The following is a 20,667-nucleotide window of genomic DNA, read 5'->3' as shown; positions in this document are numbered from 1 at the left end:
CTGCTTCTCCCTCTCCCTGTCCCTCCTCCAGCTCATGTGCACACACACACAAACACATACACACACACACTCTCTCTCTCTCTCAAATAGTTTTTAAAAGATTTTGTTTATTTATTTGACACAGAGAGAGAGAGAGGAGAGCACAAGCAGGGGGTGCCACAAAGGGAGATGGAAAAGCAGGTTTCCCGCTTAGCAAGAAGCTTGATATGGGGCTCGATCCCAGAACTCTGGGATCATGACCTGAGCCAAATGCAGATGCTTAACTGACTGAGCCATCCAGGTGCACCTCAAATAAATAATATCTTTAAAAAAAAATTCTTCTTTACTGTTGACTTTATCCTGCCATGCTGTGTCAGAAAAGAGATGCATAATCTGCTCCCTGATAGCTAACCCTGCCTGGTTGGGTGGAGAGGGAGAGGTCCAGATAGAACTGGAGCAAGGGGAAAAACTACTTCATTTCAAATTCATCAAAATCAGAATGACATGAACCACTCCTGTGTTTTTATACGGTTTGCTACATAAATATAACATACAAATAACAAAACCCAACTACGAGACCGTTGTAAGCATGACAGCTAAGTCAAAATAAACATTAACATATGTTCTCCTTTGTGGCCTTTTATTTGAAAAATAATTACATATTTTTCTTAATTAGTTAAATACATTTTTAAGAATAAATTATTGTCCATCCTTTCATCAGGTAAGAGAGTTGTAGTGCATGTGGATCTTTATAGGAAAATAAAGTCTTGAAGATGAGTGTTTCCATTCATTCTCAGCTTTAGGGCTGAGGAAAGTACCAGGGGCACTGCATGCATGAAATGAATGAATGAACGATTTACACTTAAAAGTCTTAATCTATGGATGGAAGAGCTTTACAGGTCATCTGTAAATGTTATTTAATATCCTGACTGAAAATATGTATTTAAAAAAATTTTTTTAACTCAAGTATAGGTGACACACAATGTTACATTAGGTTCAGGGGTACAGAGTGATTCCACAACTCTGCACTCCGTGCTCAGGAGAGCCACCGCCTATCACCATACAATGCTATTACAGTCCCAGTGACAAGAGTCCCTACACTACAGAAAACATGTAGCTTCCCAAAGCAGAGTTCCTTTCAGCTTTGCGTCAAGTGTTCAAAAATATGTTTGTATTTTATTCATCACAATAGTAACTTAATATGAAAAGATAGAAAAGCGAGACTCGTGAGTCAACAAAGCCCACTGTCCTCCAAGGTCCCAGGCAATACTGGGGCTATAGATAGATCCATGGACCCTCAGCTGCCTCAGAGAGGTCTGTAGACCAAAGAAAGTGAACCTCCACCTGTTTAGACAATCACCAAATTAAAATTTAAATGTTGGATCAGGAGATAATATTATCTTTCTCGTTTTTCATGTATGTTTAAGTTTTAGAGCCACTTAACCAGGATCAATCCCAGGTCAACAAACGATTAGGACTGCTCCTCTCTTGACCACGAGTGATAGATTGGAAGAAAGTCAGGACAAACCCAAGAGAAACATGAAAAAAATCTTTGTAAAACACATTTTCTAGTAGTTGGGCTGCTAAGTAGGTTCTTCTTTATCTAGTTCTCCCCCAAAGCACAGACCTTGTTGACCAATTATCTATCAATTGATCTTTGATATGGAAGTTACTCTGACAACAAAGAAGAACAATCAAAAATACATCTGAGAAGCTCGAGAAGATTCTCTATTCTTATTTAATTTATTTACCAATATTTTTAAAGAATAAATGATTGCCACTGACAGCAAGGTTAGCATTCAGTTAACACGTAATTTGGACAGCTCATTTTCTTGCTCACCAAAGACTCTCCCAAATGTGGGTCATTTATCCTCCTTGTTTTCTAGAGGAATTCACTTTTCTCCCCATTATACCAATATGATTGCACTTAAATTAATTCAAGATGTTATTCACATCTCATTCATATCCAATGGATTAATTTCTTTGCTTTTCCTGGCTGATTCCAACTGCAGTTGGCAGAATTCAAGGATATATTCCCAAGGCCACTTTCTCATCAGGATGTCCTACAACTACTACAATGCAAGAGTGTGAATGATTTCATCAGCCTTACTATACCTCCTTTAATCAGGAAATCCTTAGAAAATTACCTCCATAAGACTACAATCACCCAGGGCAGATGCTGTTGCCTTGAAGTTTCAGCTGTCAGGAACACCCACATGGAAGAGAAGCTTCCCTTGATTCTCCTCCTGTCATGACAACAGATCACCTAGCTTCCAACCTTGGTGAAATTAATCTTCCTTAGAAGGGTATTTATATTTTTATTTTAATTACAGTATTTGTACAGTTTTTTATCCTCCAGTGAGACCCAAAATGCCTTGAGTGCAAGAGCTGTGTCATACTCCTATTCTTACAGAGCCACAAGCTAAAAAGGAAAATTGTAGGGTTTTGGAGTCATACATATCTGGGCTTGGAGATCGGCTCTGTCACTTATTTACTTAGTGTCACTCATACTTTCTGATCCTCCACAGTCTCCTAGAAAATGGGGTCATAACATCCATACTATAAAGAGTTGTAAGGATCAAAAGAGGTTATAAAGGTAAAGAACTTAATGGCCAAGTTTTCATTAAGTTTCAGCTTAAATATTAAATAAAGATAAAGTTTTCCTTTCACTGTATTCTCTTGTGTATTATAGACACTGAAGTATCCCTATGTCAACCTCAAGAGTAATGGCTTCATTTTCTGAACTGAGACATGCAAGTGTGCAAAGAAGTTCCAAGATAATCATACCAAGACTGAAACAGGAGAAGGCTTTGTTTTCCTTCTGCGCTCCATTGTTTAACAACCACACGTTTTAACACTGCCAGACACCATTAAAACACACAGGCAAGAGGAGATAAGACCCCTAAATGCCAGGACAAGCCTATCCTGGTTCACTTCAGCCAGCGCAGTGGCACCGTGGTGTAGCCTTGGGTAAAAATCAGAGATGGTCAGACTCTTCCTCAAAATCCTTTAGGAGGCACCATGTCAACTCCTGAAGTTCAATACAAGCAGTTCTTTGTTGGAGAACATTGTGACTTTGGTTATGAACCAAGTGAAATGCTTGGCTCTGACCGACAGGCCACACTTCATAGAAAATACGGATTTTTAAAAGCATAGCTCATAGCCATGTGCTAGATGCACTCACTCTGAGAAGCACCAAGGGGACAACACATCCACATCTCCAATGTCACACCCACTCAAGGACATGGCATCACGCATACCCATCCCAAGGTTTAAATGATTATTTTTCTCCCTACCTCCCTATTCTCTCTTTTTTTTTAAACAGAGCCCAAGAAGTTGCTTTCACATAAAATGGACATGAATTGGGAACATGGGGCAAGCACTGTTGTCAAACTTGGGATTTTAGGATGCCACCATTTCCTAATGCCATCTTACTTTAACCATAAGAATACTTTTTATTGGGATGCCTGGGTGGCTCAGTTGGTTAAGCGACTGCCTTCAGCTTGGGTCATGATCCTGGAGTCCTGGGATCGAGTCCCGCATCGGGCTCCCTGCTCAGCGGGGAGTCTGCTTCTCCCTCTGACCCTCCCACTTCCCATGCTCTTTCTCTCTTTCATTCTCTCTCTCTCAAATAAATAAAATCTTAAAAAAAAAAAAAAGAATACTTTTTATTTCTTATCTATCTGTATTTCCTTGGTTTACTTTAATAAAAAAAACTTGCATGTATTTTCAGAGGTTTTTACATCACCCTACTACCTAAGGGGGAAAACTGGATGTACCCTAGATATCCATCAAGATGACATTACTTACATTACGACATACCCACATATAGTGTAAGAATATCCAAAACCCTAAGGACAGGAAAGTTGATTTTTTTTTTTGAAGATTTTATTTATTTGACAGAGAGGAGAGATCACAAACAGGCAGAGAAGCAGGCAGAGAGAAAGGGGAAACAGGCTTCCCGCTGAGCAGAGAGCCTGATGCAGCGCTCGATCCCAGGAACTGGGATCATGACCTGGGATCAGAACCTGAGCTGAAGGCAGAGGCCCAACCCACTGAGCCACCCAGGCGCCCCAGGAAAGTCGATTTCTGAACAAAGCAACATATTTAAGAATTACATTGGCAAGGTTTCTGCCAGCTATCAGTTTCTATTCAGATGATACTTTTAAGGAAAAAAAAAAAAAGACTCTTGGTGTCTCTCTTTTTGTTTCAAACTTTGAAATCCTTGGCATAACCTCAAAGAAAAGAAGCAGGACAAACAGGCTAAATGTTTCTGAACAATGAATTAGGAGAAATTTTGACTCTATCATGGAGGCAGCTTGAATCCTGGGTGTGAGGGGTCTAGAAGTAGGAGAAGAAAGGAGATGAGCAATAAGGCTGCAAAGAGCAGGGGCAGAGGGACAGTCACGTGTCTTGTCATAGCCTCAGGAGAAAGAGATTCCTCAGGATGAGAAGTACCACAGCAACTGGGGAGAGCAACATCTACATTTTAGGGTTTTTTTCTGCAAATGTTCCCATTCCCATTTTCCCAAACCTTCCCCAAAAGTATCTTACATGCCACAAACTTATTTTTGAACTTAATTTTTTAATCCATTTGAAAATTCACAGTTCAGCTTACTGTTCTTTTTTGTTTTTTTTTTAAACATATAATGTATTATTGGCTTCAGGGGGCCAGGTCTGTGAATCACCAGTCTTACACAATTCACAGCACTCACCATGGGCTTGTATATGGTCATTCACATGCATAAAAGTGAACCAGGAAATATAAAAGGAGCAAAAAAACTTAGTCTTAACGTGAACTCAAATCTATCAATTCCAAAGTTCGGAGGCTAAAATTCCCACAAAATGTAATAGATAATCTCAATTTGAAATTAAGAGTGGCTGATCTTTTTTTTTTTTTTAAGATTTTTATTTATTTATTTGACAGAGAGAGAGAGCGAGCGATGATAAGTAGGCAGAGAGAGGGGAGAAGCAGGCTCCCCACCGAGCAGAGAGTCCGATGTGGGACTCAGTCCCAGGACCTGAGATCATGACCTGAGCTGAAGGCAGAGGCTTAACCCACTGAGCCACCCAGGGGCCCTTAAGGGTGGCTGATCTTGTAATATATGCTACTAGAGTATCATTACTTCTAGGCCCTTTCAATGAACAGATTAAGGAAATAGCTCCACAAGTGCCCTGACCTATCTATATACACTTATCTACAAGTATTTCTATATGCAACCCCACATATCTATGTTAACTAATCATGTGTGCATACTAATGTGGCCAACTCTAATTCATCACCACACAGAACATTCTAGCCTCCTCCCCTTCGTTATCTACCAACTCCCACCCACTCCAACATAAGGATAATGTCTATAACCCATTTGCTTAAGTATTCATTTCCAGTGCACCTTTACAGTAGTATAAAAATTGTTAACCTGTATCCCTGTGAGAAACAACTTCCTCACCTAAAGGGCAGTGCTTATGCACATTAATTTGCCCTTATTCTTATAGACACTATCTCATTTCCAAAGTTACTGAAGTCTGAAAATTTCACATCCTACAATGAGGAAACTCATCCATTTTTAGTAATTAGATTGTTTTGTCACATTCTGCCTCCATCAAAGGATCCTCCAACTTCATTTTTTTTAATTTGCACCCATTAAAGTTTACTTGGGTGCCATAAAGTTCCCTGAGTTTTGACAAATGCAGTGCCATGGAACTACCATTAGAGTATCATAAAGAATACTCTCACCTCTCTAAAACAAACACCACCACCAAAACCCACTATAATGGGAATGTGTGCAAATGACAAGGAAGCCAACTAGAAGAATTCCCCATTGCCAAAGCTAGACCACTTCTCAACAACAAATAGAGCAGTGTTAAATTACTATGCAAAGTGTCAAATACCCATGAATGCATAGTGACATAAATGACTGAAGAAACAGATGGGGAAGTCTAAGTCTCCCACACAGAAGAGTTTCCAGTTATTTATTTGCCCACAAGAAAGTATACAGAGGACACTCCACCCCTGAAGTATGGCCTGCACATCTTTCCAAAGAGTATGCAAAGAGTAGTAGGGAAGAGTAACTTTACAGTGAAGAAAGCTGACCCTACCTCCACCACTAATCAAGGTCATCATTAACAGTTTGAAGTAATGTTGATAGCATAGACCATTGATAGGATGAAAATGGCATTCTACCTCTGTGGTCTTCCTCCCAAACCCATAACCCCAATATAATGATGGGGAACACATCAGAAAAATAGCATTGTGCAAAATATCTGACCAGTAGTCCTAAAACTGTCGAGATAATTAAAAACATGCAAAGTCTGAGAAATTCTCACTGCCAAGAGGAGCCTAAGGAAACATGGTAATATAATATGGTATCCTGGAGAAGATCCTAGGATACAAAATGGAAATTAGATAAATCTAAGGAAATCTAAATAAAGTATGGACTTTAGTCAATAATAATATATCAATACCGGTTAACTCATTTGAACAAAGTCACCATAGTGTATGTTAATAGGGGAAGATGGACATATGGGAATTCTCCAAAGTATCTTTATAATTTTTCTATAAAACTGAAATTTGTTCTAAAAATAAAACTCAAAAAAAAATTGAAAGGATGAGGCAAAAAGTACAGAATCTATGTTCCCTCGATGGATGTTTGTGGAATTCATACTAAAAGACTGCATCACTTTATTATATACACAGAATTCAAGTTATGCATAAAAGTCCACTTTCTTTTGCCTAAGGTATTATGTGAAGTAACTGTGTAGCTCTGACAAAGCTAATTAGACATTAAAAGATGTGCTGAGACAAATTTTAATTTTTCACAAACAAATAGTGTCTCTTGTAGTTAATAGGTTCCCAGGAGGCAACCCCGGTGAGAGGCTCCCATGTGACCCAGAGGGTAGGAATGTCTACCTCAGTGAGATCACAGAAATCTTATTGGCAGATAAATCTCAAGAGCATGGATGAAACCCAGCTAGCTCACTCAGTCTTCTACTTAAGTTCTAGATAATGTTAGCTTTACTTTGTGATTTTTTTGTTATTTTGATTATTATAAAGAACCATATTTAGTACTGGATCTCCTGTTCAATTTGCGATGGTACCACTTCTCTATACATTAGCTCACACACATCCTTCCACAAAATCTCATACTATGAAGAATAAATTCCATTTGGCTTTCTTGCTCATGGCTGAAGTAAGGGGCCATATTTCTTAACAATGTCTTCTCAATTAGCCACTCTAAAAGTTAAACCAACTTGTCCAAATAAATTGTTAGCTTTCATGCCCGGGAACAAAAGCTCTAACTTAACTGCCCTGAAGTCCCTTCCAAGAGATTAACCACCAGTACTCAAAAAAGAGCAAGCCTAAACTCACATAAGCACACTTACACACTGCTACCAAGCCCTGAACCCAGTGATTCTTCTGTGAGAGCAATGCCTTCATTAAATATCTAGACACACTGGTATACTCAAGGATTTCAGCACAAGAAAAGGGGAAGAATCTGTGGCTGGAATTTTAAATTTCTATGTAAAAATTTTAAATACTCTTTCTAGAACATATGTCCTATTTTTCATTTGTTTCATGTTTTATAAATTAGTAGTTTCCTTATTATTTTATTTTTGTCTGAATTTTATAACATAATTATTTGACTTAAACATCAAAATAGAATCTTTCGGGATGGAGCCTATGTGATTTACTCATTCACTAAGCTAGTTTATTTGGACTTGAGGATCTCAGTTTGGAGAATCAAAATTTAGAATTCATATATAATGAGGAAAAGATGGTTTCTTTAACAAATTATGTTGGGAAAACTGGACAGCCACATGCAAAGAATGAAACTGAACACTTTCTTCCATCACATACAAAAACAAACTCAAAGTGGGTTAAAGACCTCAATCTGAGACCTGAAGCCACAAAAATCCTTGAAAAGAACACAGGCAGTTATCTCTCTCTGACATCAGACATAGCAACATTTTTCTAGTTATGTCTCTTGAGGCAAGGGGAAAAAAAACAAACTATTGGGACTATATAAAAAAAAAAATTTCTGCACAGTGAAGGAAACCTCAACAAAACTGAAAGGCAACTTATGGAATTAGAGAAGATATTTGTAAACGACATTTCCAATAAAGGGTTAGTATCTATAGGATATAACTGAACACCCAAAAACAACCCAATTAAAAAATGAGCAGAAGACATGAACAGACATTTCTCCAAAGAAGAGTTACATATGACCAAGAGACACATGAAAAGGTCCTCAGTATCATTCATCATCAGGGAAATGCAAATCAGAACCACAGTGAGATACCACCTCACACCCACTGGAATGGCTAAAATCAAAAACACAAGAAACAGCAAATGTTGGTGAGGTTGTGGAGAAAAAGGAACCCTTGTTCACTGTTGGTGGGAATCCAACCTGGTGCAGCCACTCTGGAAAGGTATGCTTGTTCCTCAAAAAATTAAAACTCAAACTACACTACAGCTGAGCAATCACCCTGGTATTTACTTCGAAATACAAAAATACTAATTCAAAGGAATACACGCATCCTGATGTTTACAGTAGCATTATCTACATGGCCAAAACGTGGAAGCAGCCCAAATGGCCACTGACTGATGAATGAATCAAGAAGATGTAGTATGCAAACACAATGGATTATTATCCAGCCATAAAAAAGAATGAAATTTTGGAGCACCTGGGTGGCTCAGTGGGTTAGAGCCTCTGCCTTCAGCTCAGGTCATGGTCTCAGGGTCTTGGGATCGAGTCCTGTGTCAGGCTCTCTGCTCAGAGGGGAGCCTGCTTCCTCCTCTCTCTCTGCCTTCCTCTCTGCCTACCTGTGATCTCTGTCAAATAAATAAATAAAAATCTTAAAAAACAAAAAAAGAATGAAATGTTGCCATTTGCAACAACATGGATGGAGCTAAAGAGTGTGATGCTAAACAAAGCAAGTCAGAGAAAGACAAATACTGTATGATCTCATTCATACGTGGGATCTAAGAAACGAAACAAACAAGCAAAAAACAAAACAAAACAACCAACCAAAGGAAAAAAGAAAGAAACCAAGAAAGACTCTTAATTATAGGGAACTGTTAGTTGCTGGAGGGGAGGTGGGTAGAGGGATGGGTGAAATAGGGGATGGGGATTAAAGAGTACACTTACCACGAAGAAAAAATAAAGTGGAAAAAAAAAAACCAAAAATTTAAAATTCAGAGAAAAAAACTGCCATCCCCCCACCCCAGTTACATTTCAGAAATTAAGCTTGGGGGCGCCTGGGTGGCTCAGTGGGTTAAAGCCTCTGCCTTAGGCTCAGGTCATGATCCCAGGGTCCTGGGATGGAGCCCCACATGGGGCTCACTGCTCTGGGGGGAGCCTGCTTCCCCCGCCTCTCTCTGCCTGCCTCTCTGCCTACGTGTGATCTCTATCAAATAAATAAAATCTTAAATAAATAAATAAATTGATTAATTAATATAAAGAACAATGCTTTATTCACCTTGCACAAGAAGAATATGTCCAAACAATGAAGCCACAAATAGAATAGGCAGAACACTGATGGTAAAAGACCCAGAGTTTGTAACACTCAGCAGAATTCCAGTAAGTCAGTAATTTCTTCTACCAAAAACAATGTTTAAAACCTCAGCAAGTATAGTAAGGAAATTTCATGGAAGTCAGCAGAAGGAATACGAGTCCCAAATGACTTTGAATTCCCCATGGTCTTGGGATGTTTCTCCATTCCTAGCACCAGCCCCTTTATTTCAAAATCAAATCACTGATAAGCTTGGGCTTGTGGTAAAGAAATGAAAACTGCCCCCACCCAAGGAATCCATAGAAGATTCTGTAGCCTAGGGGAGAAAGATTTGCCAAAAATCAGACTTCAAAACTTCTTTTTCAGATGGTTGAGAGCACTGCTAAGTTCCCTTCTCCCTGACACTTTTTAAATATTCCTTCCTGTTTCATTTAACATTCTTGAAATCTCAACATAGATACACATGTGTTATTAAATAACAGCCAACAGAGGGCCCACTTCTACTGACATGGGTCCTAGATTTTTTTTTTTTTTTTAAGATTTTATGCATTTATTTGTCAGAGAGAGAGCGAGCGAGCCCAAGCAGGGGAAAAGGCAGGCAGAGGGAAAAGCAGGCACCTTGTAGGACTTGATCCCAGGACCCTGGGATCATGACCTGAGCTGAAGGCAGATGCTTAACTGACTGAGCCACCCAGGGGTCCCACGGGTGCTAGATCTTAAGATTCCCTACTGTTTGGAATCATCTCAAAACTCTTCCCACAAACAACTTAAAAGCGCTGCTTTATATGCCTGTATAACCTAAAGCATTAATTTCATTTCTAAACTTTTAGTTAATATAAGAGAAAAAAGACTAACCCGATTAGCCCTATTTATTTGGTGGTTTACACCAAACCAACAGGACTGACTACAGAGTCTCCATGTATCTTACCACTGAAATTCATGGGCTTAGACCTCTCCCAGATAGATCCACAAACAGGGATCCCAAAAAAGGAGTTTGGACTCCACCAAACATTCTGTTCTAGGGGGCTGATCCTCTGGATCTTCCAACGATTTCCTTCCAGTTTCTGTTTACTGACAAACATTTTTTCCTAAGCTTCCTATGCAGCACTTTTGTTTCTCCTTCTGGGTCTTTTCTGTAGTCCTGAAAGTCTGTGCTATCTAGGTGAAGCAATCTGAAATCTTCCACTTCCAATTGATCACTTCTGTCTATTTCTGCTTCCTTCTCTTCATGATTGTTCCAGATCATTTTTTGGATATCAGGTCAGGTTTCTTTCCCAACCAGCTTTGGTTCATCTGTCTTCTTGTCACCCACACCTCCCAGGCCCCAACACCTACTAACGAAAAGATCAAAATATTTTCTTTTTCTCATGTTACATATAAGTAACCAACAGTAATAGCAACGAAGGGACCCAAAGTATTAAAGAATAATTGGGGTTTGAACCTCCGCATATACTGAAAATTGGGTCAGTCTATAAAATCAAACAATACATATTATAAAAAGAAACGATTTTCTTCTCACTGATAAATACTTAATGACAAAATCTAAGACATTTTTCCCTTCTTCTTAGAAAAGTAAGCCATATCTTCTGTAGAAAAATATAGAGAAACAGTTTAAGCTACCTACTAAAACAGAACTTACTTATGGCATATAATGCTAAATGAATAAAGCAGGCCACAAAATTCTATTGCTTACATTATCACAACAATGTAAAAAATAGATGCATCCAAAAATACTGGTAGGTAATACACAAAGTTTAACAGGAGCTTCTTTGGGCGGGCAAACTATAGGAGTGTTTTCTCTTTTCCTATGGTTTCTAAAATTCCCAGTCTTATTACTGTGAGCATTTATTGCTTCCACAACATAAAAAGATTATTTTTCCCGTAAGTCTTATTTTGGTACAATATTCTATATAAAATCTTCTCTGGCCCACTCTCTGCCAGCCAAACCTAGGGTAGTAGATTCAGCCTTGCTTCCTGTGCAGAGCTGCAAGGTACTGGGTCTTCCCAAGCACAGAACCAGGATGCCAGCCAATTCCATCACCACCCCCCCTCATGTCTCTACCTCCCTCCTATCTTGCCGCTTGAGAAAAGTTAAAACATGCTCACATGGTTCTTGTTTTAACCAATCTGCTTCACCAATCCTTCATTTTTTTCCATCCAAATAGTCACACAATGTACGGCTACAGGTAGGTAAGTTTCAAGCCACCTTTTTTTGTCCAATGCAGGAAGTGGTGAATAAATTATTGCAGGAAAATCAGCATCAGTAGTGTCACCAAATCTGGTCTGACACACATAACTTCACTCACACTCTGGAGTATCACTTGCTAAGATAGCACGAGGGTCACCTTCCAGGAGCTTCTGTAATTCACCTGCCACAATGGCACTCTTATTTCCCAGTCCTCAAGGACAAACTTCACTTTTAATTGAAGTCTTCATTTCTAACGAGGCACACAGTTCTACTTTTTCAAATTCAACACTTTCAAATTAGAGTTTACAAGACAGCAACTGTATCAAGCCATTTGCCACTTGGCTGACCCAATGATGGTTTTATGTATCTTCATTTACGGGTGGGATTCCAAGAAGGCAGCTGAAGCTCACCATCCCTCCATATTCCTACACCTGCCCCCTTGGTCCTGCTTGATGTCCACTCCCCTTCTCCTTGGCACAGCATTTGTAGGGGCCCACTACTGAGCTTCTATTTTTTAATCCTATTTAGTCCTGCAGACTTGAGCCAAATGGACCCTTTCTTCCTTCTTCATTTCTCTACTGACCCATCTCATCTATGTTTTCTAAATTCATATCCTCCAAATGCTTGGCCCTCTTTCTCCATTCTACATGCCTACAATGTCAAGGAAGCACACAATGAGAAGTTCTGGTCTGCAGCCTCATAGTACCCGTACTGGATCGCAGGCCTTCAACTCATATTCTCCCCTTTGAGGCTCTTCCAGCATCCACAGAGAGCAGAGCCATCACTCCTGCATGTCCCCTTACTACTCGCTGAGGTGGTTCAGAGGCACTGGCTTGGATGAGCTTACTAGATGTTATCCACCCAAGACATCATCTCTGCAATCAACAGTTCTTTTCAGTGTGTGAACTAATGGCCAGTAGGATTTTTAATGCTCTGGTGGTTAACCATACAAAGGGAACTTCCAGGGTAATAAACTAAAGTTATAAGTTAATTCCTCAGCCACACTAATCACACATCACACACACAGTAGACATACGTGGCTACCGGCTACCATTTTGAATAGTACAGATATAAAAAAAGTTCTACTGGAACAGCACTGATGTTGTTTATGAGAGCATGCTAAACCAACATCATACCATTCTGAATAATACAAGTCAGCAAAGAAATTAACCTCAACCCCACATTTATCAGCATGTCCTTGGAGACTGAGTGGAATGTACACACACATAAAATATCACAGCAGTTTAGAAGTGGCCTTGTGGAAAAGCTGTTTCCATTTCCAGAATCCAGCGTATCATCCAACTACTGCTCATTGCCTCCTGTCTTGTTCTGTCCCAGAAGGTTCTTTTAAAATCGATTACCATTTTCTTAGCATAAAGTCAGGTAACTTTTTTCAAACCAAAAAGATTAAATGAAGAAAAAAGCCAATGTTAGCTTTTTTCTTTTTCTTTTTCTTTTTCCCTTTCAAGGAATAATCATTCGTGGCCCTTTTCATAACTCGCTGGGGATTAAAGTCACAGGAGTTTGTCTCAAATCATATATTATGGTCCTCCTCAGACACAATGATGCTACTAACAAAACACATGGTTTTGGGCAGGCTACTATACTCTCCTTACCACGGGCCTTCCTGCCCAGTAAATGTACCAGTTTGAGAATGGAGTTTTTAACAGTGAAAATTAAAATTGTCCTATGTAATACTTGTAACAGCCAACACTTCTCCCCCACCGCCAGCAATTTGTCTCGGTAAACATTCTTCAAAGCTAACATTCCTCAGGGCACGATGCAATCTGTAGATGAGACATCCTGTATGCGTGAGCAACAGCTCTGCTCCTGGCTTTAATGGCCTACTAGAGTCATTCAAACGGAGGTGTTTGCTTTCATTGCTATCTTCCTCTTCCCCTCTTCTGGAAGTACATTATTCCCCTTACCTTATATAGCAGATGGTAAAAGTGTGCAAATCGCCTGGTGGAGTCTAAGTTTCTATTTCAATTTCAGTATTAGTACCTCGTTTTAAGGAGGTTGGGCAAACACCACTGGCTTGGAGCCAAGCTACCAGCCATACAGTCAATGGACGCTGATGGTGGTGCTTCCTCCTCACCCTGCTTTATTCTTCATGATCCACGCCCTGCCATGTTGTCACTGCTCTGCCTGTGCCTGCCAAATGTGCCAAAGACACTCCACTGGCCTCCAGTGAGACCTGTGTGCCACGAACTTCCCAGACCCAGCACCACCCCCACTATTAAACTCACCCTGGGGATTATCTTGTTCTTCCCCCTTTTACATCAGCCTGAGCACTCCTCCACCACCACGACCACCACCACCCCACTCACTTCCACTCAGCCCCAGAGGTCTGCACAGACCACCCACGGGCCCACAAGAGACATCAGCTGATGGCCCAGTTTATGTGCCTCCAGCCTCCAACTGCTTCCTCAGGCTTGAACTCAAAGGGAAACTATGCAGTCCAGGTTAGCCCCCGAGAACTAGCAAGTGGCCAAGGAGCTCTGGGGATATGTCCTCAGGAGATGTGACCTAGAATGTGTGGGCAGATGAGAACGTCCAGTCCTGGGGAAAAATCACCGTCACCCTGCCAAGGGTTCTCCTGGTGCCCCAACCCACACGCAGTGACAACATCTGGTACTTCCTCAGTGTCATCTGCTCAGCTCCAAGGGCGCCCCCAACTGGGCATCAAAATGGGATAGCAGTAAGCCTGGGGTTTCAGGAGGAAGGGAGTTAGGAGTCTCAGGTCCACCACCTGCTGTCTGCCAGGGGCCTCGGTCACTTCACCAGAAAATGAAACTGGTACCTACCTCAGAAAAGTTACGAGGTAACTAACACAAGACTAGTCCCAAGACAGAGTCCAGCTCAGAGGTCAACTGGTCAGGCAAAGCCTTTATTGCTTTGTCTTGACTTGTTTTTCGAAGGATTGTAAGTGAATCCTCAACCCTTGAACTCAGAGTATTTTACCTGCTGCTGCAACAAAAATGTATCTGTGTTGGTTTCAAAAACTAGACAAAGCTCCCAGGAAGGAAGGTTTTATTTTAAAATTTCTTTTCTTCCAGTCCTCTTTATACCCAGGACTGGCATACTCTGAGGAGTACAGGGGAAAGTGCTCTTTTGGAACATACCCAAATCTAGACGGTCCCGGTCTCCGTGCTCATTTGGTTGAACCACCAGGTTTTCCATGTGCTAGAAGAGATGAAGTCAGGCAGGGTTTTAACAGAATTTACTTATGGGCCCCAATTCTGTTGATTTTTATCAACTCATGAAAAGCCACCTCAGAAAATATCAATGAAGACATGTCACATGTCTCGCCACACATCAACAAAACTAGTCTTGTACTTAATTCGTATTATTCAAGAGCTACGAAAGGGAAGGACCTGCCCCACGAGGAAGCCCTCCCGAGGTCCTTCTTCCCAGAGGCTGTCTCCTGGGCATACTCCTGCAGCCACACTGCTGGCAAACATCTGGAGCTATGCATCTTTAAAGAAAAACTTGTTTTGGAAAAGGTGTATAACGATCTTGCATATATACAAGTGCAACCCAGAAAGACATCCACCTTGGGTCATAAAGAACAGAGACCGAAAATTCAAGTTATTCTGAAACTAATGATGTATTTTATGGTGACTTAAAAAAAAATACATTTAAAAAAATTTTTTTCAAATAAATAAATAAATAAATAAAAATTTCAAGTTATTCTGAACGTGACATGGTCTACCCTGCTGGAGGTTTGTTTTTGATTTTTTTGTGGGGGAGGGGAAGTAGATTTTTTTTCTTACCACTAGATCTTCACTTCTACAGCAGCTCTGGGGGAAAGTTCCAAAAAGAAAGAGGGGCAGAGAATCTTTACCTTTACATTCTCCTTTTCAGGAGATGATCTGCTGGTTGCCAAATTCTTAATCTCTGCAAAAGGAATGATCCTCATCAGGATCTGATAGGAGCTTTCATTAAAAAAAAAAAAAGGAAAGAAAACCCAAAAAGTAAACAACAATTATTCATGAATTGCTGTCTTTGAGGAGCTAGCCTAGATTAGGCTTCTTAAAAATCAACTCTCCACAGAATATGTGACAGCCCAACTGCCACACTCTGGTAATATTTGTGTGGACTGAGAGGTAAACAAGCCCAGGACCTCTTGCAGGAAATCCTGAGGGGAAAAAAAAATCATTAAATCAACAAATGCCCCTGATTCAAAAGGAAGGCTGCTCACAGAATAAAGGCTCTTCAAAATAGCAGAGATTTTAAGAACATGACTGGTACCTACCTGAGGATATCCCACATGTCTAGTTCCTCAAATACCACAGATTTCATGTTTCAAAAGGGCATCATTCATTCCAGATGAGGTCTGGCCTTTCCTCGGACATCCCTGTAAGTCCGCAACACCAGCACAACCCTTTGGCTCCCACCGCAGAGACTGTTGGGCTGAGCACTGACAGGCCCCAAGCACACTGGGTACCCTTCTTCTGAATAAAGGCTTTCCTGGAAATATTAGTGGTCAGGATGTTCCAGGCTAAACCGGAAGGCTCATTTAAGGGGTATTTTTCTCCGGGTCTGGACTGGTTCTTTTCCCACCGAGTTGCCCATTAATAAGAGCCACTGTTGTTGATATTTAACCACCAAAAGCAGGTTTTGGGTTGGGGAAAATAAGCACTGGACACTCCTAGCAAGGGAAGATAGCTAAGAAACCTTACCAACAAGTGTATGAATATACACTACATGGGCCCAAGGCCTCCTCTGGAGCCCTCAGCTGCCCTGCCTAGTGCCAGTTCTGGGGAATATCCCCTAGTTTACCTAGATAGGTCCCCACTCCACTTTGCCAGTCAATTAACTGAAGTTCAGACCTCCCAGTAGATTTATTCAAGCTCCTCTTATTGCCAGGCACAAAGCTAGGAGGTTCACTCAAGTTCTTACTTAGAAAAAGTGTAAAGTACTTCCCTGACAGGTCATAGTAAGGCAAGGACAGAGCAGACGTGTCAACTTTCTCACTGTCCTGATGGGTTTTTTTTTCTTTAAATGTGCATAACACAGCCATCAAAAGAAATGAAATCTTGCCATTTGCCACAACATGGATGGAACTAGAGGGTATTATGCTGAGCGAAATAAGTCAATAGGAGAAAGACAATTATCATATCATCTCCCTGATATGAGGGATTTGAGAGGCAACGTGGGGGGTTGGGAGGCAGGGAAGGAAAAAATGAAACCAGATGGGATCCGGAGGGAGACAAACTATAAGTGACTCTTAATCTCACAAAACAAACTGAGGGTTGCCAGGGGAGGAGGGTGTGGAGAGGGTGGTTGGGTTATGACACTGGGGAGGGTATGTGCTATGGTAAGTGCTGTGAAGTGTGTAAGCCTGACGATTCACAGACCTGTATCCCTGGGGCTAATAATACATTATATGTTATAAAAAAATAAAAATAAAAAAAATAAAATGTGCATAACAGAACCTGGGCATTTACCAACAAATAATGAGGTATTTATTCTCCACAGTTTACTGCTATTGAATCTATAATCCTTATTAGCTCCTTAGTTCAAAATGAAACAATAATAGCTTCAATTTCACATGGTCCTGTCAACTGATGTCAGCAGGGATTAAGGACCTGCGGACACCCAGCCTGGGCAGCTTCTGCTCTCTGGCGCCCCCACCTACCTATAAATGCACATCCCACACAAGGCCTCCAGGTGGCAGCAGAGGAGCGTTTGCAGAACAACGCGGCCCGCACTGGGAATGCCAAAATGAACCAGCTTCACCCTTCCAAAGACTGCTCCTCAGGTGCCAAAATACAAAACCTTAACATAAAGCTTTCTGCCCATCGCACAGATGCAGACACTGATGGGGAGCCCCTGTAGAACATACAAGGGATTTTGTTTTGAACACACATACCCAAACCCTAAAAAGTTGGCTAGGTGGGGAAAAGAGCGCCAAGATGGTGAAGAAAGGGAGGTAACGAGAGCCCAAGTTTCCACAGAAACTTCAACCTCAGCAGCAAGAGAGTCGCACACATTTTTATTTCACGACTGTAAAATACCCCTTTTAAAAAGCTGTTTCAGGCCACATGCTCTTGAATTTAGGATTCTGCATTTCTAAAGAATTATGTACCTAGAGCATTGATGAAAAGGAATAGCACATTTTGCTCGATTGTGCTAATGCAGAAGGCTACAGCAGCTGAGAAAACCCGGCTTGCAGTAACAGAAGCAGTGTCACCACGGCCCAGCTTCCTGCCCCTCTCAAAATATCACTGTTTGCACACTGTCAGCCTACAGTTTTCCGTATCATCTACTGCATTTTTATTTTATTTCAGGTATAATCTAATTAAAGGCAACTTTGACACAAACTATATCAGAGAAGGCAAGTGTTTATAAAATTTGTACTTCATCACTTCAAAAATAGCTTTCCAAGCTATTAAAACTTAATGCGAACATTATTAAAAATATTCATGACAGTGTATAGATTCGGAGTAATAAAGTATCTTTAATTAATCTGGGACAGCAAACAAGTACATCCTAGAGCTTTTAAAGAACTGGGCACTCATTTGACCGGAGTTTAATCAAATTGCTCTCGGAGAGTTTCTGCTAAATGACTAGGATCCTTTTACACTCACTCCACTGCAACACCAATCAAATCACTCATTGCTATAGCAACCTCCGGGCAGAGATAATGATATCAGTAACTTCAAACTCTTCTGTTTTAAAGGCCTATTAATCTTGCCTGCATGGCCCACCCAGGATTATCCCTTCTAAATCCGATTTACCAAACTTAATAGACTTGTTTTTTTATTGCCAAACTATAATGGAACAATAAATAATCTCTAATATTCATGTTCACTAGTGACACTGCACCAGCAAACAGGGTTTTCAAACAATAGGGGTAAGTAGCTCTGAGATTACTACCAGGGTTTTGTTAAGAAACAGATTAGCCTAATAGATCTCAACTCTGTGTTAAGTCTTACCGTCCCCTTTTTGAAAAATGGGACCACAGAGGCTACACTTAGGCAAAGCAAAAGCTCACACTGAAAATACAGGATGGTTGGTATTCTCCTTAACTACCCTTTGCTATGTCATCTGACTCCTCGTAGGAAGGAGGCAAAAAAAAAAAAAGAATCATGATCAGAGCCAGCCAGACAACTACTCCTGCTTCATTCCTGGTTCAGGTTCAACTGTGCACAATCAAGTTCCCAAGAGGGTTAGATTGGCAGGGCATCATCAAAAGTAGAACTGAAAAACGAGGGTCCTGCTCTCAGCTCACGCTGCTTCCTCCACAAAGGCCCAAAGGGACTGAGAGCAGTGCAGAGTCTGTGAATGGATCCTTTTCTCTCAGCAGATTGAGTTCTGGGAAGGCTGGGTCCAAATTGATTTTGGCCCAACCCTTGAATCCCCAGTGCCAAGCGAGTGCCTAGCATAGTAAAGGCACTGAATAAATGCTTCTCTCCTCCACCTCAATCTGGTGGCCCAAAAGAGCTGATGAGATGTAGGGAATCATTAGGCAAGCTCTAGGTCAGGACAGGGAAGGGAAAGTTGTTCGCTTTTTTGAAATACTAATTGAAACACTTTGAATACCAGCACTGTTTATCACAACTTCTGAACTGCCAGACTGAGCAGACAGATGAATGCTTTTCCCTTAGCTGCCTCCCACTCCTCCAGCTAATGCTCCAAACCACCCTTTCCTTTCCAATTAGGCACTGGTGTTTCCCTTCTAACAACTTCAGTTTATGACTTCAGGATTTTATCCTACTATGTATCTACTATTCACAAATCCCAGAGAACTAAAATGGCAGAGGGGACAAATTTTAAGAAACTCTCCTACTCTTTCACTCAGAGACTATTTTAACCCTGGGCCCTTTTGTTTCAGTATCCTGATTTCTCCATTTTTTCCTAAAAGTGGGAATACGGTAAAAACTATCTTTTGGGGGCACCTGGGTGACTCAGTGGGTTAAGCCTCTGCCTTCGGCTCAGGTCATGATCTCAGGGTCCTGGGATGGAGTCCCGCATCGGGCTCTCTGCTCAGCAGGGAGCCTGCTTCCCTTCCTATCTCTCTGCCTGCCTCTCTGCCTACTTGTGATCTCTTTCTCTCTCTGTCAAATAAATATAAATAAATTAATTAATTAAATAAAACAAAACAAAAAACTATCTTTTGGAATCCCCAGTATAAATATGGACTGGGAGAAAGGATAAGGCGATTATCTGTAGAAATATCAGCATAAGCCTCATCAGTCTGTAAGGCCCAACAGTCCATTCAAAGTGAAAAAGCGTTGCTGGGTCCCTGCTGAGCCACAGGATCAGCCAGGGAGAGGACATCAAGGTAGAGAAGAAATTTCTGCCCTAAAGCAACTCCCAATGGGTTATTTAAATGTAATTTTCATACTTGCACTCTACATCCTTTCAAAAAGAATTTGACATCTTATTTTAACTTTTTTTTTTTTTTAAGATTTTTATTTATTTGACAGAGAGAGATCACAAGTAGGCATAGAGGCAGGCAGAGAGAGAGGAGGAAGCAGGCTCGCTGCCAAGCAGAGAGCCCGATGCAGGACTCAATCCCAGGACCCTGAGATCATGACCTGAGCCAAAGGCAGAGCCTTAACCTACTGAGCCACCCAGGTGCCTCGTTTTAAGAACTTTTTAAATTTAAATTACTTGTGGCACTTTTTTTGAGCCACAAAAAATAATTAAGAAAGGAAAAAAAGGGGCGCCTGGGTGGCTCAGTGGGTTAAGCCGCTGCCTTTGGCTCAGGTCATGATCTCAGGATCCTGGGATCGAGTCCCACATCAGGCTCTCTGCTCAGCGGGGAGCCTGTTCCCTCTCTCTCTCTCTGCCTGCCTCTCCGTCTACTTGTGATTTCTGTCAAATAAATAAATAAAATCTTTAAAAAAAAAAAAAAAAAGAAAGGAAAAAAAATAAAACCACTGTTAATGTTTTATAATATACTTCTTCTCTACATGCATATTTTTTAACAGCTTTAAGGTATAATGTACTAATGACCCATTTAAAGTGTACAA

The 20,667-nt window shown here is 40.8% G+C and overlaps 1 protein-coding gene across 6 annotated transcripts in view; it reads right to left on the bottom strand.

Annotated features, from left to right (window-relative positions):
• ARHGEF28 (Rho guanine nucleotide exchange factor 28) overlaps window positions 1–20,667 on the bottom strand; it is a 321,385-nt gene that overhangs the window by 122,582 nt on the left and 178,136 nt on the right. For 5 of the 6 annotated variants that reach the window (XR_009354003.1, XM_059175234.1, XM_059175237.1 and 2 more), the window contains 2 exons: window positions 15,528–15,580; window positions 14,806–14,866 (listed from right to left, as the gene is read on the bottom strand). The exons of the other annotated variant lie outside the window; for it this stretch is intronic. Coding sequence is in view for 4 of the 5 variants with exons in the window: in XM_059175234.1 (XP_059031217.1) it covers window positions 14,806–14,866; window positions 15,528–15,580 (114 nt within the window). In the remaining variant the exon portion in view is untranslated. The remainder of the gene's footprint in view (window positions 1–14,805; window positions 14,867–15,527; window positions 15,581–20,667) is intronic. 6 annotated transcript variants of the gene reach the window in all.

Source organism: Mustela lutreola, chromosome 5 (genome assembly GCF_030435805.1).
Source record: "Mustela lutreola isolate mMusLut2 chromosome 5, mMusLut2.pri, whole genome shotgun sequence".
In the NCBI taxonomy this organism is placed as follows: domain Eukaryota; kingdom Metazoa; phylum Chordata; class Mammalia; order Carnivora; family Mustelidae; genus Mustela; species Mustela lutreola.
This window is presented reverse-complemented; position numbering and strand designations above follow the sequence as displayed.